The sequence below is a fragment of the Camelus ferus genome, chromosome 9, assembly GCF_009834535.1.
Source record: "Camelus ferus isolate YT-003-E chromosome 9, BCGSAC_Cfer_1.0, whole genome shotgun sequence".
Lineage (NCBI taxonomy): Eukaryota > Metazoa > Chordata > Mammalia > Artiodactyla > Camelidae > Camelus > Camelus ferus.
This window is the reverse complement of record NC_045704.1, coordinates 22,453,932-22,481,242: the sequence shown is the minus strand read 5'-3', so window position 1 is coordinate 22,481,242 and position 27,311 is coordinate 22,453,932. Positions and strand designations below refer to the sequence as shown.

Sequence of the window (27,311 nt, the reverse complement as noted above, 5' to 3'; positions counted from 1 at the left end):
TGAAATTTGTTTCTTCTTGCAATAATTTGGAAATGTATCCTGGGAAACATTAGCTAAAATAAAAATTATCTACTAAGTCATCCAGCCTCTTTGGCTAGACCTGAAATGAACAGCAAAGTTGGACTTAACAGCATTTTTAAAACCATCAGATTAAACCAGGAATAAACTGGTTTCATCGCCAGGCCCTTGCTGGGGCTGGAGCCAAACATCACCAGGTACATGTGTCCTCCTATGAGGTGTTGGTCCTTGGAAAAAAAAAAAAAGAAGTATTTTTTGCTCACCGTGGTATGAAGCCAGAAATAGTGCTTTTGCAACACTTTAAGTCTGGTTTATTGAGGTATAATTTACATATAGTAAACGTCACCTTCCTTTGGTGTACAGTTCTGAGTTTTGACTAATGTATACAGTCATATAACCAGCACAGGTGAGAATTTTCATCATCCCAACGTTCCTGGCACCCTTTTGTCGTCAGTCTCAACACCCTAGACTCAAACCCTGGCATCAATGGATCTGATTTTTTAAAAAAAGTTTATCTTTTCCAGAATGTGGCCTTTTGTGGTCTGGCTTCTTTTACTCAGCATGATGTTTTTGAGATTCACCTATGTTGTGCCACGGGCATTTAAAAACTTTATTATGGAAAATTTCGAACATATAAAAATCGAAGAGCATAATAGATGGCGTTGTGTCTGACACCAAATTTCAATGATCAACCCAGAGCCCGTCTTATTTCACCTACGCCCCTCCCATCAAGTAGCAAATCCCAGTTATATCATTTCATCTATAGGCATTTCGAAGCGTCTTCACTAAAAATTTAGGATTTTCTTGTGGGTTTTTAAATTTCTTTTTGGTTGTTGTTAACGATGGTACTATTATCCCACTTATTTCAGATTAAACTTTTTTGCAAGACCATTTCATAGTAGATGGTGCATATTTCCTTTTGCGGCACACTAGGAGGCACAAAATTTCTGGGACTCCCGGATTTTGACCATAAGGCTCGGAACCGCATTCCCGGAAACCACCTGAAGGGGGCGGGGCCGCCTCGCATGTGTAGCGGTGCGCGTGCGCAGAAAGGCGCACCATCTCGGCTGCCATAGTTCGCTTCGTCACGTGGGTGTCCCGTCGTTATGGCGGCCGTCGGGAAGACAGTGCTACTCGGGCTTCGAGACGCCGCAGTGCGCGGCCGCCCTAAGGGGCCCGGCGCCTGGACCGCGAGCAAGCTGGGCGGCGTTCCGGTGAGGTGGGGCGCCGGAGCTGGGGGTCGTCGGGTGCTGATGGGCTACGGGGTGAGGGAGTGGGCGAGGTGCCGGGACAGAGTCAGGGTCCGAGCGCCTCCTCTGCCCTCAGGACGCCCTGCCCGCCGTGGCAGCGCCGAGGCCAGTGTGTGAACTTTGCCGGCAGCCGCTGGTGCTGGTCGTGCAGGTGTACTGCCCGCTGGAAGGCTCCCCGTTTCATCGGCTTGTGCACGTGTTCGCTTGCCCCCGCCCCGGGTGCGGTAGCGGCGGGGCGCGCAGGTAGGCGGGGAAGTCCTGGAGCAGCCCTGGAGGGTTTGTGCCCAGTGGGCAGGGCGCACCGGGAGGGGCTGGCCAGCGGGGTGGCAGTCGGGGATGGAGCCCTCACCGCAGCTTTTCTTTACTGTGAAGTTGGAAGGTGTTCCGCTCCCAGTGCCTGCAGATGCGGGAGACAGAGACGCAGGACGCTCAGGTAAAGTGGTTGTGACTGTCACATTATGATTTGTTGTAATTTGAGGGTACCTTCCAGAATCTCGTTTAAGACAAACTTTAGGCTTTGTTCTTTGAAGTACGTTGGAATGATTTTTGCTCTTTTTTAACCAAAAAATACTATTTCCTTAAAGTCTTGTTAGATGTTTTAATATACACTGAAGATATGGTTGTACATAGCTTACTGATTTTTCTGTTTTGGAAAAAGTATGGGTGTGCAAACATACATGGTTATGTATGTGTGTGTTTATAGTAAATATAATATGTATATAACGTGCATTTAATAAGGCAAAACTTGAATTTATTGAATTAAAAAAATCGGCAAGTTGGTAGCTACAAAACAAAATTCAGCCTCCCTTTGCTAGTAAATGTCTCTTTATGTATACAGAGTTCTTAATGTGTGCCAAGCATAGTACTAGTAATATTATAGAGTCCAAACTCGTTCTGCTCGCTGCAGGACTGGCCAGTAAATCGGGAGATGAGGTGTTGGGGCAAGGAATAGCGACTTTATTCAGAAAGCCGGCAGACGGAGAAGGTGGCAGATGAGTGTCCTGGAGAACCATCTTACTCAAGTCAGAATTAAGGCTCCTTTAGTACTAAAAAGGTTGGTTGTTGCAAACTTCTTGGTGTAGGAATTCTTTGTTCTTAGCAGCTGTCCACTTGGGTCAGGTCATGGCGCCCCTGCAACAAAACAAATGTTATTTTCCATTCTGCAACTTGTTATCTTTATATAAGTGCAAAAGTGTTAATATTCTTAAAGGTCAGAGCCTTGAGAATAGGCTCTCCTGTATATTTCAAGCTATAGGCAACATTCTTTTACAGAAGGTACAGAGCTAGCAAGACTAAGCCTAGAAAACAGGGCACAGGGTTAAAGCCAAAGAAACAGATCTAATATGGAGTCAGATCTGTTCTTTTCTATTACAGTAGTACTGGTAATAAAAAGATGAAGAGGGTAGTGTCTGCCTGTTTTGTCAGTGTTCAACTGCAGATATTAGAAAAACACACTTGACTTTTTTTGGGGGGGGGTAATTAGGTTTATTTATTTATTTATTTTAATGGAAGTACTGGTGGTTGAACCCAGGACCACATGCATGCTAAGCACACTCTCTACCACTGAGCTACACCCTCCCCCACTCCCCTGCACTTTGACTTTTTAAAGCTGAGACAGACTTAAAAATTGGGTTTTTACTAACTTACTGAATAGGCTAGAGGTGGTGACTCCAGGAATAACCTCCAGAACCACATGTTACCTCTCTTGCAGTCAGGAAACTGAGATGTGTTCTGGTGAACTGAAGCTGCCCTTGTCAGAACTGTTGATTTTAGAACCTTGCTGTGTCTCCATCTACAGACGGGCTGCCTTTTGCTTCATAGCCCCTCTTTCCAGTTCACTCTGTCTCAAGTTTGTGTCTCTCTCTAGTGGACCGGGTTAGTGGACTCCTTGATCATATCTAGAACCCTAGCTGCTTAGGAGTCTGGGAAATGTAGTTCTTCCCTACCAGCTTCTGTGGTCCATGAAGCACAACTGAAAGAGGCGTTGAAGAAACCACCGTGCTACATCTGCCACAGCGTCCCTGAAAAGGAAACACAATATTTTTCTCCTCCAATGTGCTTTTGAGTAAATGGGGTCCAGGAAGTTGAATCAGAGTGTGCCAGAAGGGGAGGGGCTGGTGTCAAGCTCCTGCCCCCCCTCCCCCCAGAAGGTGAAGGGATGGGTGGCTGAAGCCAAGGGAATAGGTGAGATCACCCAAGTGTGTTTGAATCTCATTCACTGGATATTTTTCCAGAAAGAGGAAAATGGCCTCACAGCTGAGAACTGGTGTGAAGGTGCAGATGACTGGGGAAGTGACAGTGAGGAGGCACCTTCATCGCAGCTTACCTTGGATTTTGGAAATGATTCCAGCAGCGCCAAAGAGAAAGACTGGACTGCTCAGCTCCAAGACCTCTGCCTGCAGGATGCTGTCCGCGGTGCTGCTCCTCCTGTGCCCCCTGGGGAAGGGGTGGCCTTGCCTCCTGGGCTGCCGCAGTTCCCGCCCTACTACATCTGTGTGGTAGATGAGGATGATTACAGGGACTCTTTCAGTCTGGATCATGCTCACAGCCTTCTGAGGGACTATCAGCAGAGGGAAGGAATTGATATGAAACAGTTGCTTTCCCCAAGGTGAGAGGTTCAGAGGTGACTTGATCAGGAACCCACCACAGTAGGTACCCTTTGGTTTTACCTAGTACTTGGGGAAACTTTTTCAGGCTGAACTTGTGTGTGTAGGTCCTTTCTGCTTCACTCGTCTTGGATGAGAACGGGAGACAGAGACAAGGGGGTCTTATCAGCCACCCTTGAGTTAGCTTGGAAACACTTTATTTAGAAGGACCCTCAAGAAAATGAACAAACGGAAGTTAGGGATGCCAAGTACTTACAGAAGATGTGTTTACTATCCAACTTTTCTGTTTTTAAATGTATAGCAGAGACAAGTGAGTTGCAAAAAGGCCATTTGTTTGTTGACTCTTGGACGTGGCTCAAGAACTGGCCTAGGACTTTGGAGACCCTCCTAGAGCCTGAATTCTCCCCTGTAAAATGGGAGTGATACTGATAACTGTGTCATGTATCTCTTCAGGTGGTTTTTGGAGTCAAGTGAGAATAGGTCTTGAAAGGCTTTATAAACCAAAGCCCTCTAAAGAAGTAAGAGTAATCCCTTTGCTATTAAAATAGATTTACAACAGGGTATTTGGAGAGATGACCTGAGCTGTTTCACTTGTAAGCTTTTTCAGAATAGTGTTGGAGTGCATGAAGACATGTTGGTGTTTGAAAATAATCAATAATGGAGAAAGAAATGGAGAGGGTCAGTGGGCATAATGACTTTTAAAATTGCAAGTAATTATCCAGAGTTGAAAATGGCTAGGAAGCAGGGCTTGGAAGAAGGGTTGACAGGGGGTTACTGTTTTATATTATAAAGTATTACATTTTTAATATTTTTGATATTTGAATTGTGTGCATGTATTACTTTGGTAAAGTTTTTAGAAATCATCATTTCTTCTAAATACTGTAATTCTCTTGGATATAGACACTCAGGTGTTTTCTGCTTCTCTTCTTAGTCTTTCTGGTGATGGTGATGAAAAATACGAGAAGACCGTAATTAAAAGTGGAGATAAGGTGTTTTACAAATTCATGAAGAGAATTGCTGTTTGTCAGGAGCAGATTTTGAGGTAAAGGCACATTTTCTTTAAATACTAATGTATGTCAGTTTAGAAAATACAGGATAATATAATGAACAAACCAAAATCTACAATATTCCCCAAACTGAAAAGCTAAGATTTTAGTGTATTAAGTGTATTTTTTTATGCATTTGGATGCATGTGTGAAGTAGGTATTGTGTATTTTTAAAAAACATAGTTGGGGTCATAGAATACTTAAATTATAAAAAAAAAGTTCAGTAAAAATTTATTGGTATTGAGGGTTTTCCTGTATATTAAAATTTTTTCATAATGTTTTTCTGCTTTTTTTAATTTAAATTTTCAGTAAGTAATACATTCATAAGGCTCAAAAACAAATATATTCATATGCATATATGTATAAATACAGTGAAATAATTCCTTCCCTACTGTTCAGATTTACCCAGGTAACCGCTGTTGTTAGTTTCCTATGTGTGCGTACAGTTTCTTTATGCATGTCGAAGCAAATATGATTACCTTTCTTTTTTTTTACACAAAAGGGGGCATTCTAGAAACATTCTGTGTCTTGCTTTTTTAACTACACTATATCTAGGGGTACATTGAGAACTTTGTTTTAAAAAAAAAAAGCTTTATAGTACTGTGATCTCTTGTCCATTTTACTTGTTGAGGAATTTTTTTTTCCGGGGAGGGGCAGAAAATTAGGTTTATCTCTTTTTTTATTTTCAGAGGAGGTACTGGGGATTGAACCCAGGACCTCATGCATGCTAAGCATGCTCGCTACTACTTGAGCTATATCCTCTCCCCTTGTTGATGAATATTTAATGTTTCCAGACTTTTGCTGTTATAAGTTATGCTACCCAGCAGCCTTGTACCCATGTCATTTTGCACGTGTGCAGGTACATCTGTAGGACACATTTCCTGAAGTGGCAGTTAAGCAAGTGGGTGCCAGGGGAGTGATACGATCACGCTGAGATTAGAGAACAGGAATCCAGGTGAGAGATGGTGAAAGGGTTTGGATCAAGGCAGAGGATATAGGAAGGAGGGGACACATGTGTGAGATATTTGTATAATGGCAGGTCTTGGTGACCCTTGCATATGAGAGTAAAAGATTGGGAGGAAACAAAAGTGGTTTTGAGGTTCTGGCCTGTAACGTTGAAGGAGTGTTGATGCTACTCTGGAGATGGGGGTTTAGGAGGCTGTTATCCAGAGTGTGGGGGGGTCTTGATTTTTTTTGGACTACAGAGTGTGTCCTTGTCAGTTTGATTTACCTTTGTAATTAATCTTTGTTATAATAGTTTTGATTTTATTTCCCCTGTGCATTTTACTTTACAAGTTTTGTATACTGAAGGCATAAAACTTTGTAATAACAAGTGCCTATAGGGTATTGAATCAGAGATCTTGGAAGTTCAAGACCTGGGTCTTCCATTTCTAGTTGTGGTCTGTGGGCGAGTCACCTTTGTTAATCTCAGTGCCTCACCCCTACAATGAACATGATGATACAATTATTTATTTTGTAGGATCCCTATGAGAATTAAATGAGGTGGTGATGAAAATACTCTGTAAAGCATACATAAATACTCACTGTTTGAAATCCACTTTGCTACATCGTGGGGAAGCAGAGATCTGTCAGGATCTCTTAGTATTGGCATATTTATGGATTCTTCATATGATCTTAGGACAGTGTATAACTCTCTTACAAAGCACTGTGCTCATATATAGTAAGTACTTCACTGAGTATTTGGCGGAGCTGGCATCTTTCCGCACAAGGGAGAGATGAAAAGAACCTTAGTTTTGGCCTTAGAAGACTGGGCTTTGAGCAGATGACTTTACCTTTATTTCTTTTCTGTAAAACGGGCCAAGGGCTTAATACCTACAGAATGTTTGGGAAGATTTACAGAATGTTTGGGAGGATTCAGTGAGCATATTCATTCATCCAACAAATATTTATTGAGTCTATCTGGATGCCAGGCAGTGTTACAGATGTGCAGATACAGCAGGAAGTGACACAAAGTTTGTGTTTTTATAGATTTTACCTTCTAATGAGGGAGGTTAAAAATAAACAGATGTATTGTATGAGTTCTACAAGTGATAAATGAAGAATAAAACAGAGCTATTTTAAGTAAGATGTCAGGGAGGCCTCAGAGGAAATGACATACCCAGCAGATTACAGTGTATAAAAATAGTGACATAGGGAAAACTTGGAAAAATGGGTCCACATAAAGTGGGCATAGTAAAATCAAATGGTCTTTCTCCCCTAAAACCTGGCTCAATGAATATAAAAGGTAAAAGTCAGCCAAAAATAAAACTAAAAAAAAAAAACAGATATTAAAAAGAAAATCCCTTCCATTAGCATGAAATTATTACAGGGGCTTAATACCCTAAAACTCAAAAAGTGGCAGCCCAGGATGTAATATCACTAAATGTCTAATACAATTCTGGGTGCCTCACGTATCTTTATTTATTCATGTAATTAATTTACTCTTCACAGAGAAAGGTACAAAAATTTCTGGTATGGTTTAGTTTGAGTTCTAACAATACAGCTTTCTTCTCTCACCTCTTCAAAATGTACTGCTTAGTCCACAAAATCCTGAGAATTGTAGTAATAATCTTGAATCTAGAAAGAAGCAAATAGAATAATCTGCATCTTCTGATATCAGGATGTTGGCCAAAGAACTGGGCGTGAGGGGGTGATGTTGTGCAGGGAATTGGGAATTGCCTCTCTGAAGCAAAAGTTGCTGGGTTCCGTGATGAGTTACATAATGATAAGAAAGTCAAGGGCAGTTTCTCCCCCGTTAGAATGGAATCTCTCCCAACATGTAAGACATTTCATGCTATCTCAGAAATAAAAGCAAAGACTAGGTGTTTCAGTAGATTGCATCTAGCCTTAGCAGAACTGTATCCCTACCTCAGTTCCCTGTCTTTTACCACCTACAGAAAAGTAGAGACAATGAAAAACAGGCTTGGAGAAGGGGAAAGGAACAGACGTTGGGTATGAGATTGATAGGAAATCGATAAGAAACCCCACACACCGTTTTGGAGCAAATAGGTGGTCTAAACAGAGTTGCCCCCTTTAGGCATGAGCTAGATGAAAAGTGGCACGTCACCCACGTAGTCATACTGTGGGCAGTAAAAATAAAGAAATGAATAGTGCATGCAAAAATGAGCCGAAAACACAATCTGAGGAACACATAATTCACGGCAGATTTTTTAAGATACAGAAGAACTTCGTAAGAAAATTCATTCAGGAAAATCCAAGAGCTCAAAGGTGAGAAAAATAAAGTAGTTATGAGAAGACAAGGGAAACTGATTTCCTGAAGAAGCTAAGCCACACATTACATACCTAATAAACTTAGAAATAAGGAACATACTAGACTTGGCTAAAAATCACAGTACTGATGTAGTGAAAAGAGTTGCAGTGATTTAGTGAATGCAGAAAAAAAGACAGTGCAATCAGAGAGAAGGTAATGTGAAAGAAGGTGGTATCTTTGGAAGCTTGATAAACATAGTTACTATAAGGATAATTGGTGTCCAAAATAGAGATTCCCAACAAATGAATCAAAAATAGTACTCAAAGATGAAATGGGAGATTTCTCCCCAAATAAATAAGAACTAAATCTAAATATTAAAGCACGTTGTGTGTAAGAGTGGTTGAAGTGAGAAACCTAGGTTGGTGATGGTTTTAAAAATATTGTCAGTCTTTTAAATTTTTGCTGTCATTTTGGTAGGTAGTTGTGGTATTTCATCGTGGTTTCCGTTTTCATTTTCCTCATAACTAATGATGTTGGGCATCTTATATCTGCTTATTCAGCATCTGTGTATCTTCTGTAGTGAAGTGTGGGTTCTTAAACAGCTTTATTTTGGTACAGTTTACATACAAAAAACTGCCCGTATTTAAAGTGTACACTTTGCTAAGTTTTGACATATGTGTTCACCCATGAAACCATTGCCACAATCAAGGTAATAAACATCTGTCACCCCCTAGAAGTTTTCTCATACTACTTCGTCTTTCTCTTGCCCTGTCCCAAGTCTCTCACTCAACCCCATGCAACGGCTGATCTTTTTGTCATTACATCTTAGTACATTTTCTATAAATTTATATAAATGAATTCACGCAGGATAATAGTTTTTTGTAGGGGCAGGTGCCTGGTTTCTTTCACTCAGCATAATTTCAAGATTCATCCTTGTTGCTTGTATCATGTATTTTTACTGTTGTGTAATACTCTCTTGTATGGATATACCACAGTTTGTTTATCCTTTTAATGGATATTTGTGTTATTGCCTGTTCTGGGCTATTGTAAATAAGCTTCTATAAACATTAATTTGTTGTGTATATTAGTATAAGTCTTTGTATGGACATATACTTTCATTTCTCTCAGGTAAATATCTAGGACTGAAATGGTTGGATCTTACGCTATATGTATATTTAACTTTTTAAAAAACAGCCAAAGTTTTTTCCAGAGTGGTTATACCATTTACATTCCTTTCAGCAGTGTGTAAGAATTCTGGTTCCTCCACATCCTTGCCAATACTTGGTATGGTCAGTGTTTTCATTTCAGCCATTCTAGAAGATGTATAGTAATAGCATTTCCTTGTGGTTTTAATTCGTTTTTTTCCCTAATGACTAGTGATGTTGAACATCTTGTTTTCCATCTATATTCTCTAAACTTTGGGAAAGTGTCAGTTCACATCTTTTGCCCATATTTTTGTTGTTGCTTATCTTTTTGTTATTGAGTTACAGGAATTCTTCATATGTTCAGGATATGAGTCCTTTTTGAGATATATACATTTCACATATTTTCTCCCTGTTTGTGGCTCTCCTTTCATTTTATTCATAGGGTCTTTTGAAGAGAGTTTTAAATTTTGATCAAGTCCAGCTTGACAGTTTTGGGGTTTTTTTTGATGGTTTACACTTTTTATTTCCTAAGAAATTTCTACTTGACCCAAGGTAACAAGGGATTTTTCCTGTGCTTTCCTGGAGAAGATTTTTGTTTTATTTCTTACATTTAGGTCTGTGATCCAATTTGAGTTAATTTTTGTACATATCATTTTTTTTCCATGTGAATATCCGATTGTTGCACCAGTTTTTATTTTTTAAGACTGATGACTTTTGTCTTATTTCGTATCAAGTACTGACTGAAGAGTGTTAAAACCTCTGACTGTGATTATGGATATATCATTTTTCTCTTTTCAGTTCTATCAAATTTTGTCTCGTGCATTTTGATGATGTTTTAAGATGTATGCATTTGTAGGATTCTTATATTTATCTGATGAATTGATGCTATTATAACACATTCTATTTCTGATGATATTCCTTCCTTGTCTTTTGTCTGATATTAATATAGTCACACTAGCTTTCTATTTTTTGTGTATATGTAAGGCATCTGTATGTCTTTGTATGTTTGATTTTTTTACCCTTTTACTTTCAACCTTTTCTTACTTTCAATATAAAGTGTTGGTTTTTTTTTTAATAATCAACTTATTTAAACAAAACAAAAAGTTCACCCATTTCTCCCAACCCCGCCCCCCAGCCCCCATCTCTGGTAACCATGGAATTGTTCTCTGTGTGTATGAGCTTGGGGGTTTTTTTGTTTGTTTTTGTTTTTTTAAGATCCCATATATAAGAGAGATCACACTGTATTTGTCTTTCTTTGTCTGACTTACTTCATTTAGCATAGTGCCCTTGAGATCCATCAATGTTGCCACAAATTATGAAATTTCACTCTTTTAATGGCTGAGTAATATTCCTGTGTGTGTGTGTGTGTGTGTGTGTGTGTGTGTGTGTATACACATCTACATCTCACAATTTCTTTTCCTATTTACCCATCAGTGGACACTTAGGTTGTTTCCATATTTTGGCTACTGTAAATAATCCTGCTGTGAACCTGGAAGTACATATATCTTTTTGAGTTAGTGTTTTCATTTCCTTTGGTAAATACCCAGAAATGGAATTGCTGGATCATTTTTAATTCTTTGAGAATGCTACATACCACTTTCCGTAGTGGCTGCACTGTTTATGTTCCCACCGACAGTGCACAAGGGTCACCTTTTTTCCACATCCTCAACGACACTTATCTTTTTGATAATAGCCATTCTCACAGGTGTGAAGTGATATCTAAAGTGTGTTTCTTAAACAACTTGATATATACAGTCATCCTCAGTATCCACAAGAGCTTGGTTCCAGAAGTCCCCACACACCAAAATACACGGAAGCTCGAGTTTTATATAAAGTGGTGTGTAGTGTAGTGAATACAGTTGGCTTGCTCTTGGTATCAGGGTTTTGTGTCTGTGAATTCAACTAACTGTGGATCTATCCAAGGAATGTTTGTATCCATGGAAGCGAAATCCACAGATATGGAGGGCCAACTGTACAGGTCTTGCCCCCACCTTTTTTCTTTTCTTTTTTTAATCCAGGCTGTTTGCTTTTTACGTGTAGTGTTTTGTTCATTTAATGTAGTTATTGGTGGTGTTAGGTTAATTTTATCATTCCAGCATTCTTCTCTCTCTCTCTTTTTTTAATTTTGTTCCTTTTTTCTGTTTTGGTTAACCTTCTTTTCAGTGAATTGAGTATTTTTAGTTTACAGTTTTAGCTCCTTTCTTGACTTTCAGTTATAGCTCTGTTGCCTTTTTAGTGTTTGTGCCTTAGTGACTGTAATGTGCATCTCTGACTTACCTGCAATGTCAGAGATGTACATTCACATATAGTTGTCTACTTTATGAATTAAGAACTATGGCACAGATTCCCATTTACCTTCCCCCTGCCCTTTTTTTTATTATCCTGTTTTTGTTTATTTTACCTACATATATTCTTTATAGTCCATAATATACTATTATTTTTGCTCAGTAGTTTTTAAGGAAAAGAAATATATGTTGATCCTTGAACAGTGTGGGAGTTAGGGGCATCAACATTCCCCGTGGCACATTAGAAAATCCACTTATAACTTTATAACTTTTTTTTCCTGCATATAACCTTTGACTTCCCCAGAACCTAACTGCTAATAGCCCACTGTTGACCAGAAGCCTTACCAATAACACAAGCAATTGATTAACACATATTTTGTATATTATATATATTATATACTTTATTCTTACAATAAAGTAAATTAGAGAAAAGAAAATGTTACTGAGAAAATTATAAAAATATACATTTACTGTATTGTACTGTATTTATCGATACCTGCAAGATGAATTGTTTACAAGATGAATTGTCAGTACCTACATCAATATTGTCTTAGATGATGAGTCAAAACACTGTAGTTTGTTATACTTATTACCAACGCTAGACATCAAAAGTGAAGAGAGAATGTGAAAAAGAAACTCATGTTTATTTACAGGTATAATGATTATGTGCATTGATAATGAAGAAGCAGCAATATGATTGCTTTATGATAGCCTATTGTAATAGATTGCTTCATGGTAGCCCGGCCTATGCACTAATGAATGAAGATTCTTTATGGCACATATCATTACAGTCACATTCATTCATAATATAGTATTGGAAACATTGTTACATTTTTTTTAAAAAACCCACTTACCTTGATGATAGGCTTACTTCAAGAGACAGAGCCATACTGTATGGTAATGTGATTCTTTGAAAGCAAAGTTATAAAACAGTAAAAAAAAAAAAAAAAAACACTAACATTATTAATTTTATATTAAATATTACTCACGTTATGCCTGTGTAAGGATAGGCCATCCACTTCAGTACAAACCTTGCACATGATGGTCTACGTAATAAAATACTTAGGCGATGATGATGATAATGATGCAAAGACATCTCATACAGTCTTGCTGTACAGTTACTAGATTTTCACGTGAAGACATACACATACAGCTAATATGTTTATTATTATTTATTCATTAATAAGTTTACTATTAATCATAAGTTTGTAAACTAAGTAAGTTTGTTAACTGTATGGCATGATGACTGTTTCTGTTCATTAAGTGGAAGTGGATCATCATAGAGGTCTTCATCCTCGTCTTGGTGCTGAGTAGCCCGAGGAGGAAGTGGGGTCGGTCTTGCTGCCTCAGGAGTGGCAGAGGCTGAAGAGGTAGAGGAGAGGGAAGGGGAGCAGGAAAGCCAGGCACACTCACTGTAACTTTATGGAAATACATAATAATTTCTGTCTGACTTTTTTGCTTTTTTATTTCTCTAAAAATGTTTCTGTATGGTACCAATCCTTCTTCCACCCTTTGCTTCAGTTTCAGTGCCCATATCATAGAAGGGTCCATGTCGCAGAAGTCAAAAGCAGTCTTGAATAATCAGAACCCTTCTGCCAGATTGTCTGATGCCAGTTTATTTTCAGGCACTGCTTCTTCTGCATCTTCATCGTCTGGCACTGGCTCTTGAATTTCTCCATGATCCATATCTTGAAACCCTTCACCCCTGACATTTTTTCTGTTTCCACAATCTCTTTTATGATGTCCTTGTTTGGCTCTGTCATAAATCCTTTGAAGTCATGCGCAACTTCTGGACAGCTTCTTCAGCAGGAATTTATAATTTTGAACTTAATGGCTTTCACGTCCTTTCCTATAACACTGGTGTTATTGTCAATGCTGTAATATTCCAGACTTTTATGATGTTCGCTCCATTACGGTTTCCTTCCACAGCCTTGACAATCCTTTTCATAAGGTGCTGTGTGTAATGAGCCTAAAAGGCCCTCCTGACCCCCCTGATCTAGAGGCTGAATAGAGATGACATATTTGGAGACAAGAGGACCACTGTAACACTTTGGTGGTGAACTTTATAGGGTTCAAGGTGGCTCAGGGATTTTCCAATGCCAAAAGAACTTAAAAAGGCAGTCCCTTACTGGAAAGGTGCTTCTGACTTCAGGGACAAAGCAGTGATGGAACCAATCCAGAAAAAGGATTCTCATTGTCCAGGCCTTTCTGTACAACCTGAAGACTGGCAGCTGGTGTTTATCTTTTCCCTTCGAGGCTTGGGGGTTAGCAGCTTTATGGATAAAGAGCAGTCCTGATCATAAACCTGACTGCATTTGCACACAACAGTAGTGTTAGCCTGTTCCTTTCTGCCTCAAATCCTGGTGCTCACATCTCTTCCTTACTAATAAATGTTTCATATTACATTAATATGTAATGTTTCATATAATATTAATATTACATATTAATACGTAATAATTAATTATTAATAAGAAATGTCCTCTGTGGCATTTTTCCTTCCAGAATAGGGCATTTTCATCTGCATTAAAAAGCCTGTTGGGGCAGGTATACTTTCTCTGCAGTGATTTTCTTAATAGCATCTGGGAGTCATCTGCTGCCTCTTGGTCAGGAGAAGCTGCTTCTCCTATTATCTTGACGTTTTTAAAGCCGAACCTCTTTCTAAAATTATCAAACTGCCCTTTACTGGCATTACATTTTCCAGCTTTAGATCCTTCACTTTCCTTTTGCTTTAAGTTGTTATGTAATGACTTTGCTTTTTCTTAAATCATACTGAGTGTATAAAAACGCCTTTCTTAAAGCAGTCCTGCACTCACATAAAAGCTGCATTTTCAATATGACATAAAAAGGTATTTCACAACAAGTACAAGGTTTTCATGCCTGCTGGTGTCGCTGCAGCAATGACTTCATAAACAACCTTTTTGTTTTTTTTTCATAATGGTCCTTAGACTGAATTCATTTATCTTGAAATGGTGGGCAACTGCAGCTCCAGACCTCAGTCTATGGCACATACCCAGTAATTCAACGTTTTCTTGTAATGTCATGACTTTTCTCTGTTCTTGGGAGCACTTTAAGCATTACTAGCGGCATTTCGTATGGATCCCATGGTGTTTTTCAGGGTTTACGGTATTGCACTAAACATGATGAAAATTATGCTAGATCCTCAAGAGATCACTTTTTACTGCGATACGCAGTTTACTAGAGAGATGAACTGCTCCTGCGGGTATGATTAGCACCACATGGTGCTCTAGGCTGATGCCAGGAATACTTGAGCTCACCACTTAGCAGCAGGAGGTAGCTACAGAATTATTACAGTAGTATAGTGCAGTACGATTTAACATTGCATCTTTGTTTACATTTCTCTCGGCTGTGAGTAGTGCTATGTACAGTGTAAGTTTTTGTAAATTTTAACTTTATAGTAGATACGTATTTTTTATTTTAGTAAATGATAAAATAGACTAGTAGCTACATATATTTTATGCATTCATGTCATACTTGTTCTTAATTTTTAAAATATTTCTAAGCTACACGGTTTGCGAGGTTTTTCAAATCATTGCAAATCTCCAAAATATTTTCCAATTTTTTTTATTATTTTGGGGAAAGGTAATTAGGTTTTTGGGGGGATTTTTTTTGGTGGAGGTACTGGGGATTGAACCCAGGACCTATGTGTATGCTAGGTATACACTATACCACTGAGCTATATACCCTCCCCACAATTTTTTGTAATTGAAAAAAAAAAATCCACACGTAAATGGATCTGTGCAGTTCAAATCTGTGTTAAGGGGCAACAGTATATAAAATAAAGTAAAAATGATTTTCAGGAGTCCTTTTATATTTATCTACTTGTTTTCCATTTTAGTACTCATTTCATGCAGATCTGAGCTTCTGTCTTGTATTTCCCTTAGCCTGAAGAGCTTTTAATTTTATTTTTGAAGTGATTTGTTGGAGACAATCTCTCAGGTTTTGTCCATTTAAAAATGTGTTTATTGATATTTCTGTTAATAGATATTTTCATTGGATATAAAATTTATTTTTTACTTTTTTTCTTTCAATACTAAAAAGATTTGGTCCATTGTCTTCTTGCCTTTACTGTTTCTGTTTGCAGTTAGACGTAATTCGTATTGTTCTTCTGTCTGTAATATGTGTGCGGTGTGTGTGTGTGTGTGTTTTTTCTTTTTTTTTTTTTTTTTTACTATTATATACTTTAGCATGTGTGTTTTAATTTTCCTGCTTGGAATGTGCTTAGCTTTTGGATTTGTGGGGTTTTTCTTTTAGTTTTCATTTTTTTTTGTTTTGTTTAGGATGTTTGTTTTCCTCAAATTCATAACTTTTTTGTTGTCATTGCCAGCTTGCTATTAGTTTTACTGAAGTTCTTTATTTCAGCTAAACCTTTTTCATTTGTAGCATTTCTGTTTTGTTCTCTTTTAGTTTCCACTTCTGTGCTAAATTCCTCATCTGTTTGTACTTGTCTGCTTTTCCACTTGATTCTTTCACGTGTTTCTTATTGGTGTTTTGAAGTCTGTCTGATAATTCCATCGTCTTGTCTGTGGATCTCCTTGTATTCACTTTTTTTATGGGTCAGTTTTTTCTGGTTTTTGCATATCTAATAATTTGCTGTGATTACAGCCTTGCTGCTAGTTTCCGGGCCTTTAGAATTTCTTTGCTCACCAGTTTTGCTCCAGATACTATGCAAGAAAGAAACAAAGTTTGCAAAGCGTGATCTTAGATGTTGGAATGTAACTTGTATGTGGCCCTGATTCAGGATTCTTTGTTTTCTTGCCCTAGGTATTCCTGGAGTGGAGAACCACTTTTTTTGACCTGCCCTACATCAGAAGTCACTGAGCCCCCAGCCTGTAGCCACTGTGGCGTCCGAAGGATATTTGAGTTTCAGCTTATGCCAGCACTGGTCAGCATGCTTAGAAGTGCTAATTTAGGTAATAAGCTCTTTATTAATTTGAGTTTGTGGGTTTCTGGCAGGAATATAAATTTTTTTTAGTATGAAAGACTTATTTCATTTTTGTTTACTTATAAAGTATAAGCATATTACAGAAAATCTGGGAAATTATAAAATTATTTTATGAAAATTTATAATCCAGCCAATCTAATACAAACAGGATACTTTTGGTTGAATGAAGGCCAGGCTATTTTCTGTCCTTAATTTTAATTTTCATCACAGTATTATGTAATCAAAAATTATTATTCTTTAAAAAGTAGCTTTTCATTATTCTAATTATCATTTTATTATAATTATATCATCTTTGTTTTTAGAGTTTTTTAAAGAAAAGTAAAAAGTTTTTATAAGAAAAGTAATACGTGTTGTGGTGTAAGATTCAAGGAGTACAGAAGTATATGCAGTGAGAAGTAAAGGCCTTCCCAATGTCATTTACTAGAGGGAACTTTTTTTTTCCATGGTGAGTTTCTTCTTCTGTACTTTCCTCTAAACATATTCTGTGCATACACATGCACATGAATATGTATGTAAAACATTTTTTGGGCAAAGAATTTGCATACTGTTCTATAGCCTTTATTTTTCCTTTTTCATATAATGGGGAACTTTTTCCATGTTAATAATATATTAGAATTTTTTGCAAACAGCTTTACTGAGATGTAATTGACATATAACAAAGTATATTTAAATTGTACAGACTCCTAAGTATTGACAAATGAATACACATGAAATAATCACTACCAGAAAGTAATGAATATGTCCATCACTCTTGGACATTTCCTCAAGTCCCTTTGCACCCTTTTTTTCCCCTCCTTTGGGTCCTGTTTTCCCCCCTTCTACTAACCCCTGATCTACTTTGTCATTATAGATTAGTTTTCATTTTCTAGAAATTTTATAAATTTTTTCATTTTTATTTTTTGAAGTTTTCTTTTTTGGTATATATATATTTTGTTGAAGTAGTTTACAATGTGTCGATTTCTGGTGTACAGCATAATGCTTCAGTTATACATGAACATGCATATATTTGTTTTCATATTCTTTTTCACAAGTTACTACAAGATATGGAATATAGTTCCCTGCAGTATTCTTTTAATGTCTTAGTCTGGCTTTGGTGTCAGGATAACGCTAGCCTTATAAAATGAATTAGTAAGTATTTCCTTCTCTTCAATTTTTGGGGAGACTTTAAGAAGAATTTGTGTTTATTCTTTAAGTGTTTTGTAACATTGACTATTTAAACCATCTGGTCCTTGGCTTTTTTTTATTGGGAGGTTTTTGATTATTGATTCGATCTCCTTACTATAGGTCTGTTGAAATTTTCTGTTTCTTTTTGAGTCAGTTTTGGTAGATTCTGTGTTTGTAGGAGTTGGTCCGTTTCATTTAGGTTGTTCAGCTTGTTGGTATACAACTGTTCACAGCATTCACTTACAGTCTTTTTTATTTCCATAAAATTAGTCGTAATGTTCCTACTTTCATTTCTGGTTTTAGTAATTTGAGTCTTCTCTGTTTTTTCCTTAGTCATTCTAGCTCAGAATTTGTCAATTTTGTTGATTTTTATAAAGAACAAACTTCTTGTTTTGTGGATTTTTCTCTATTTTTTTATTCTCCATCTAAAAAAATCTCTGTTCTAGCCTTTATTTTTTCCTTTCTTTTGCGTTCTTTAGGGGTTGGTCTTCTCTTTCTGGTTCCTTAAAGTATAACTGTTAAGGTCATTGATTTGACATCTTTGTTTGTTTTTAATGTATGTGTTTACATCTGTCAATTTTCTTCTTGGCACTGCTTCCACTGTGTCTCATATAAGGTTTGGGGTTTTTTGTTTTGTTTTGTTTTGTTTTTTTCATTTGTCTCAAGCTACTGTCTAATTTCCCTTGTGATACCTTTTTTGATCCGTTGGTTGTTTAAAAATGTTTTAATTTCCACCTATTTGTGAATTTTCCAGTTTTCCTCCTGTTACTGATTTCTAATTTAGTTTCATTGTGAAAAGAAAAGATACTTTGTATAAGTCAGTCTTTTTTCAATGTATCAAGGCTTTTTTGCCTACCATATGGCTATCCTAGAGATGTTCCATGTGCATTGAAACGCATGTGTTAAGTGGAGTGTTCTCTGTGTGTCTGTGTCTGTTAGTTCTAATTGATAGATAGCATTGTAAAACCCTCCTTTTCCTTACTGACAACTTCTGGGTTTATTTATTATTATAAGTGTGTTATTGAAGTCAACTATTATTGTAGCACTATTTTTCCCTTTAAGTCTGTCAATTTTTGCTTCATATATTTTGGATCTCTGCAGGTAGAAGCTTATATGTTTATAATTGTTGTATCTTCTTGCCCTATTGACCTTTTATCAACATGTAATGTCCCTATTTGTCTCTTGTTACCATTTTCTAAAATTTGAAGTATATTTTATCTACTGATAAGCTAGCCACCCCAGCTCTCTTTTGGTTACTGTTTACCCGAAATATCTTTTTCTATCCTTTTGCTTTCATCCTCTTTATATCCCAGTATCTAAAGAGAGTTTCTAATAGTGTATAGATGAATCTTTGTTTTGCTTTGTTTTGTTTTATTTTTTAAGAGCCTATTTTTTTAGAGCAGTTTCAGGTTTACAACAGAATTAAGCAGAAAATACAGAGTCCCCATAGCCCTCCCCACCCACACTAATATACTCCCCTACCCTCAACATCCCTCATCAGTGTGGCATATTTGGTACAATTGATGAACCAACGTGGGCATGTTATTATCAACCAAAGTCTATAGTTTACATTAGGGTTCACTCTTGATATACATTCTGAGTTTTGACAAATGCATAATGACATGTAGCCACCACTATAGTATCATATAGAATAATTTCATTGCCCTAAAAATCCCTTGTGCTCCATCTTTTCATCCCTCCCTCCCTCCCTTTCCCCAAACACCTGGAACCATGACATTTTTATTGTTACTGTAGCTGTGCCTTTTCCAGGATGTCATTTGGTTGGAATTGTAGTTTGTAGTCTTTTCAGACTGGCTTCTTTTATTTAGTAATACGTCTTTTAAGTTTCTTCCATGTCTTTCATTGTTTGATAGCTTTTTTTTTTTCACTGCACATATATTTTTAATTTACATATATGTACTGTTCATTGTTTCTAAGAACATTTAGTGCTTTACCTTTTTAAATTTACATAGTTATCAAAGGAATAAAGCCAACCACAAAATAAAAATTAACTCAAGAGTATACATACACCTTGCTGTTATCAGCAACATTATTTATAATTGCCAAGATACGGAAGCATCCTAAGGGCACATCAGTAGTTGGATAGATAATGAAGATGCAGCATGCATATATGTAATGGAATACAACTCACCCTGAAAAATCAGCTGATAACCTTATGGGAGCTCCCTTGTATGTTATTTGTTGCTTTTCTCTTGCTAATTTTAATATTTTCTCCTTATCATTAATTGTTGTCAATTTGATGACTGTGTGCCTTGGTGTGTTCCGCTTTGGGTTGATCCTGTGTGGTACTCTCTGCGCTTCCTGGACTTGGGTGTCCCAGTGCTTTTTTTTTTTTTGATAGGAAAGTTTGATCCACTTACATTTAATGTCATTACTGATAAAGGATTGACTTCTGCCATTTAGCTATTTTCTATATTTCTTAGAATATTTTTGTTCCTCACTTCCTCCATTACTGGCTTTTTTTTGTATTTAGGTAATTTTTGGTAGTATACCATTTAGGTTCCCTTCTTTCAATTTTTGTTTATTTTTTAGTTACTCACTTAGTGGTTACTTTGGAGATTACAATTACATCTTAAAATTTTAGCAATCTAGTTTAAATAATACCAACTTTCTTTCAATAGTATACAAACACTTCTGCTTCTATATACATCTCTCTTCTTCCTTTATATTGTTATCACAGATTTTATCTTTATACCTTATCTGTCTATTGACATAGTCATAATTATTAGTTTATGCATTTACTTTTTAAATCATATAGGAGAAAAGATACAAACTAAGCCAGAAGTACAGTAAAGCTGTCTTTATGAAATTACCTTTACTAGTGTTTTTTATTTTTTTCTTGTCTTTGAGTTACTACGTGGGGTCCTCTAATTTCAACTTGGAGAACTCCTTTTAGCATTTCTTATAGGGCGCATCTACTGGTAATAAACTTCCTCGGAATTTAAAAAAAATCTGGTAATACCTTTTGTTTTTAATCTGATAATACCTTAATTCTTCTTCATTTTTGAAGGATCATCTTGACAGATACACAATTCTTGATTTACAGTCATTCTTTAAGGACTTCACATGTGTCATCCCACTACCTCCTAGCTTTCATGGTTTCTGAGAAATCAGCTGTTAAATCTTATTGAAGATATCTTGTACATAACTAGTTCTATCTTGCTGCTTTCAAAATTACCTTTTTGTCTTTGGAATTTAATAGTTTGTCAGTTTAACATTTGACTGTAATGTGTCTGGTACGGATCCCTTTGAGTTTTTCCTGCTTGAAGTTTGTTGCGCTTCTTGGATATGGGGGTGGGAGCTAGTTGCTAACTGAACAAGGAAAATCTCTAAAATTTACCAGTGCCTTAATCAAGCTCTTACCTGGATGATGAAGTGTTTGATTAGACTCCAGAGTTCTAAAATGGATCGTTTCAGATAGTTCTGCCAGCTCAGTAGTTGCTTTAGCGGAAGGTCAGTTTCCTGGAGCTTCCCACTCTGCCATCTTCCTTGACGTTACTCCCACAACTGATGTTTTCATACCCATCTTTGCCTTGCGACTGCTCTGTTGGCTATTTTATTGCTTGTATCGGGTTTCAGACATAGGCAGTCGTATCACGTGGGAATGAAGACAGTTTTATTTCTTCTTTTCCTTAGCTGACTGTCTTTTATTTTTTTATATTTTTGCCTTATTGCACTGACTAAAACCTCTAACACAGTATTGAATATAAATATGAGCGCAAACATCCTTGTCATATTTCTGATCGTAGAAGTAATCAGTCTTTAATGATTAAGTTGTTTTAAAATGTTCTTAAACATTGTGAAGAAGTTCCTATCTATTCCTTTTTTCTTTTTGCATTCTTTTTAATAGGGTATATAAGTATTATTATCTAAGTCATGTTAGCAGATTACTAAAGTACTGCCTGGTAGGTCTCTACCAGTTTATGTTGCCATCAGCCACATAGGAGAGTGGTGATTTCTCAGCATCTTTGGCAGTCCCCGGTATAAAATTTTGGAAGAGCTTTGCAAATATTATTGTTAAAAATGTTATTTTGTAACCTAGCAGTTCTACCCAAGAGAACTGAACACATATGTACACCAAAACCTGTACATAAGTGCTCGTATCGGAATTATTCGTAATACCCAAAAAGTAGAAATAACTCAAATGTTCATCAGCTAATCAGTGCACAGAAAAAATGTGGTATCTCCATGGAGTGTTATTCTGCCATAAAAAGTAATGAAGTGCTACATGATACACACCACAACATGGTTGTACCTTGAAAACATACTAAGTGAAAGAAGTCAGACACAACAAGCTATAAACTACTATGATTCCATTTATGTGAAATACCCAAGATAGGCAAATCCATTGAAACAGAAAGTAGATTAGTGTTTGCCAGGGTCTGGAGTCAGGGGACAATGGGGAGTGACTGCTAATGGGTATAGGCTTGAGGTATCTTTTTGGAGTGACCAAAATGTTCTGGAATTAGGTAGTGAGATGTTTGTATAACTATGTGAATAAACTAAAAACCACTGAATTGTGTACTTTAAAATGGTAAATTTTATGGCATGTGAATTATTTGTCAATTAAGAAAAACACCGTGTAAGCAGTTGCACAAACTCATAATGCCTTCGGTGATCCTTTTATAAGAACAACAGGAGTCACAATTATGACAACAAAGCAATAATTATAACAGTTTGGTTCAATGGAGGTAATTAAGCCAACTTAAATGAACATTCATACTTTAAGGAAAAACCGTTAGTTTTGTTTTGCCCTCTTACTGTATTAATTAACCTGCAATTTTTCCTGTTGCATATATTTTTTAAACCAGAATTTCTACTAGTAATATTCACATGAATCCTATGAGCCCTTACTTTTTGAGACCTTCATATTTTCCTTGCTGATTTATTTATTCTACATCTTCCTTGTTTGTTGCTTTTTTTTAAACTATCTTTGTTTTGTGTTAGGTTTTCACAATTCAAAACTTTATGGGGTTCTCTCAGTCTTTATTGTTGTTAATTTTCTTTTTATTAATTTTTTTAATTAATGGAGGTACCGAGGATTGAACCCAGGACTCTCCTGCATGCTAAGCATGCACTCTACCACTGAGCTATACCCTCCCCACTCCTTTCTTTTTAAAATTCTAAGTTAAAAAGTCCATCTTCTAGAAGTCCATCTTCTAGAAGTCCATCTTCTATGATATGCCTTTTTTTAACATATAAATCTTTACTCCGTGTAAATTCCGTACCTGGCAAGCAGCTCCCCACAACCTCTAGTAACTACTACTTTACTTCTGGTTTCTATAAATTTGATGACTCCAGGTACTTCATATAAATAGGATCACAGTGTCTGTCCTTTTTTTACTGTCTTGTTTCATTTAGCGTAGTGTCCTTAGGATTAATCCATGGTAGCAGGTGTTAGAATTTCCTTCCTTTGTAAGGCTGTTTATCCATTCATTTGTTGATGGACACTTGGGTTGCTTCTACCTCTTGGCTATTGTGAATGGTACTGCTCTAAACATGATGTGCAAATATCTCTCTAAGATCCTGCTTTCACTTCTTGGCTACCCAGAAGTAGAATTCCTGGGTCATACGGTAATTCTATTTTTAATTTTTTGAAAAACCACCAAACTGTTTGCCATAGTGGCTGCACCATTTTATCTTCCCAATCAACAGTGCTCAAGGGTTCCAATTTCTCCATATCCTCCCCAACACTCATTTTCTATTTTTTTTAATAGTACCCATCCTAATGGGTGTGAGATGGTATCTCGTGGTTTTGATTTGCATTTCTCTAATGATTAGTTGTGTTGAGCGTCTTTTCATATAAATGGCTTGTTAACCACTTACGTATCATTTTAGGAGAAATGTCTACTCAAGTCCTTTGTTTATTTCTTAATCAGGTTGTTTGGGGATTTTTTGTTGAGTTGTAGGAGCTCTTTATATATTGTAGACACTGATCCTTTATCAGATATGATTTGCAAATATTTTCTCCCATTCCATAGATTAACTTTTCACTGTTGATTGTGTGCTGTGATGCACATAAGTTTTTAATTTTGATATAGTCTATTTTGTCCATTTTTACTTTTGTTGCCTGTGCTTTTGGTGTCATATCCAGAAAATCCTTACCATGTACTTCTTTTAAAAAAAGAAATCATCCAGTAATGTGCACTGATCTTAAGTGTACAGTTTGATGAATTTATGTATATACATATACATATATATATGTGTGTGTATATATATATACACACACACACACACACACACACATACACACTCTTGTAATCACCTCCCAGATTAAGACAGGGAGTGTTTCCAGTGTCCCAGTGGCCCCTTGTGCCCTCTTCCTAGTCAGTAGGCCCCTCCCTCTCTAAGGTCATCACTTTTCTCGTCTCTGTTCCCATATGAATTTTGCCTGTTCTGGAACTTCACACAAATGCAGTCATACAGCGTGTGACTGCTGGATCCTTCTGTTTATCATTGTGTCTTTGTCAATTTTATCTTTTAACCGCTAGCTTAAATTTTAGTTTGGCTGTTACGTTTTTATTTTTCAAAAGCTCTACCTTGTTATTTGAAGTTTTTTCATACCACCTTTTTTTTGTCTTATGAGTTCAGTATCTTCTTTTATATACTTTTATAACACTTTTGAGAAGTGTTCTATTTTTTAAGTTTTCACTTGGTACCTGCATTGTCTAATTCCTGCAATTTACCTTTTTTTCTCTGCTTGTTTTGATCCCTGAATTTTCTGTTGGAGATTTTCTGTAAATATCGGGTAAACCTTGGAAATCACGGTTATTAACACATTGGTAAGGATGATTCCAGTTATCATTCTTGACATAAATCAGAAAGTTGTATATAGAGATGGATGACTAGGAAAAAAAATTTTTTTAAAGGGAAAATTTTAATAATACTAATTAAAATATTAGAACAAATGTATGCAAATTTAACATGAGGAAAATTAAGCGTAAGTGAAGCAGTTGCTAGACTTTGTGTAACGGGTTCTTCATGCAAGGAGCCTTAGTTTCTAAAAGATCCTGTGAAATTAAGAGAATTATATTCATTCCATATTTCAATTTTAGTTAGTATGCATTTGGCTCCTTACTATGCTAGACGAGGAAATGTATACCCTACTCCACCTCCAAATAGTTTAGTATCATTTCTGCTTTATCACAGTTTATAAGTCTGTATTCTGTAACCATGATTCTGTTTAGCCTGTGAATTCTTTATTTTGATTATTTCTCTACTAGCTGGATTCTATCAAATAACAGCCTCAAGGTGGGCTCAGAGGTGCTGTTCTTGCTTCAGAATGAGTGTGCTAGTCTGCCTTTAAATTTGAAGGACAACTTAAGTATTAAGTTCTTAAGCCCCACTTTCTTTCTTCAGAACCTTGTAGACCCCTGTGCTGTCATCTTCTGGCAGTGAGAGCCCCGCTGTCCCTTTTATTTGACTGTTTTCTGTCATCTCCTGTGGCCAGGTCTTCCTGGGAAGTACATTTTTGTGAAAATCTCTGAGATCTTTCATTATTATATAGATACCTTTTGGCATTGACCGTGCTTTGTAGAAGTCTGAGCGTGAACTGATTTCCCCTCTTTGTAATTAACCATTTGTGTTAAGATGCTGGTAGGATTTTCTTTATTCATGAAGTCTAGTCACTGAACTAACATGTGTTTTGCTGCTCCATTGCTCTATAATCCTTTTATCATGGGACAAGATGGGTCTTTGAACCTGCATGTCTAGTTTTTCTTCCTTTTTGTTTCTGAATATATCTTTTCTACTGAATTTGTAGCTTTTCTACACTAGTTGCTTTGGTCCTCTTTCGCCTCTCAAATCCAAGCTAATAACATCTCCCTTCCCCTCTGCATTCACTGAGATTCTCTCAAGCCTTTCCTTCTACAATTAGGTTTCAACTAGGTTTCACCTGTTTTTCTGTTTCTTGTTTTTTATTAGCTGTATAATGGGGCTGTTTTGACCTCCGTACGTCTTCCCCTCCTCACGCCCCCAGCAGTGGTGGGTCTCCAGGCTCACGTGGCGCTGGAGATAATACGCAGCTACGTGGTATCTTCTTCCATCTGTTCCCTTGCACCTCCTTTCCTCTCATGCTGGTTACTGGTACTGAGTTCCATGCCCTCTGCAAACTGCCCATTGCACAGTCTAGTTGGGAATTACCTCAAATTCACCAGGTTATTTCTCCCAAATCAGCTCTGTTTTGGCTTTTTTGTATTGTCTTTGATGATTTTCTTCCCATTATCTGTGCTGCATTTTTTTAAAAGTATTTTTCCTTTGCTGCTCTAAACCAGTTGCCCAGCTCATCCTGCTGACTTGTTTTCCTGTTGTGATATCAACTGGCATTCTTGTTGCTCATGTTCTTTTGCTGCCTTTCTTCCTGGCTCCATCCACTGATAAATTTCTATAAATTCTTAGGATGTATTTTCTACTTTCTGTATCCTTTCTTAGAGATAGTGTGTTCTGTTAGTGCAACATGTTTTAAAATAATCTTCAATATCAGATAGTCTAGACAATTGTAATGAAGGCTTATTGAGATTTTTGTTTATTTTTAAAGTATGTGTGCCTGATAAATCTGTTTTTCGCCATCAGTGGTCACTTACTGTAGGAAATACTGCAACTGTATTGTGACTGAAAACTAGTGAGCACTGTCTTTGCTCTAAGTAATTATTTTTTAAACTTGTAAGGTACAAATCACTCCCTGTAGCGATACCAGTGATTCTAATATTGAGCCATCTTTCTCCTTCCTTTTTATTGTCTCTTTTTTTATTTTTTGGAGGGGTGGGTAATTAGTTTGGTTGATCAGTTGATTTGATTATTTGTTAATGGAGGTACTGGGGATTGAACCCAGCACCTTGTGCTTGATAATAAGCATGTGCTCTACCACTGAGCTCTACCCTCCCCTCCTTTTCTATTATCTTCTAATTGCTTAACCTCTTTCTTTAACAGTGAACACTTAAGATGTGCCAGGCTCTGTTCTAAGTATCTTACATCTATTAGCCTTTTTACTCCTCCTTGCAACAATCTTTATCATCATGAGCAATTAAGTCATTATTACATAGTGGTAAAATCACTTGCTCAAGGGGTAGAGCTGGGATTTGAACTCAAGCAGTCTAGTTCCAGACTGTGGGCTCTACCCACTAAGCAAACTTTAAATATTGAGTATCTCTCATAATACTTTCTCATTGCTGAAATCCTGAATATGTTGTATTTTTCAGGCCTTTCTGTGGAATTTGGAACCATTCTAATATACACATGTGAGAAGAGTTGCTGGCCTCAAAATCATCAGACTCCCATGGAAGAATTTTGTATCATACAAGAAGATCCAGATGAATTATTATTTAAGTAGCATATTTCCTTTTATTTATAGAAATTAAAACACATTTTAATGTTTAAATTGTGTTTTTACATTGTTTTGACTCACACTTTATTAGCTCTTATTTCTAAGTGTTGCCCTTTTTGCTTTTGGGCACCCATGATGGGTCTGGAGCCAGGACTTAGAACCTTCTGACTGTGGCCTGTCTCCACAGTGGCAGCTCGGAACGTGGCTGCTCTGTAACCCAGAGGGCAGGTCATCCTACGTGAGCAGCCTGGTGGGCCTTCTAGGAGGGAGAGCAGCTGGA

General features: G+C 36.9%; 1 protein-coding gene across 1 annotated transcript; it reads left to right on the top strand.

Annotated features, from left to right (window-relative positions):
* The first annotated feature begins 1,084 nt into the window (after positions 1 to 1,084).
* PDCD2L (programmed cell death 2 like) lies at positions 1,085 to 27,085 on the top strand. The gene is made up of 7 exons (XM_006184658.2): positions 1,085 to 1,232; positions 1,345 to 1,511; positions 1,641 to 1,701; positions 3,503 to 3,876; positions 4,806 to 4,916; positions 16,344 to 16,492; positions 26,907 to 27,085. The coding sequence occupies exons 1-7, from the start codon at positions 1,125 to 1,127 to the stop codon at positions 27,035 to 27,037; spliced, it is 1,101 nt and encodes a 366-aa protein (XP_006184720.2). The 5' UTR covers positions 1,085 to 1,124; the 3' UTR covers positions 27,038 to 27,085.
* Positions 27,086 to 27,311: the final 226 nt, after the last annotated feature.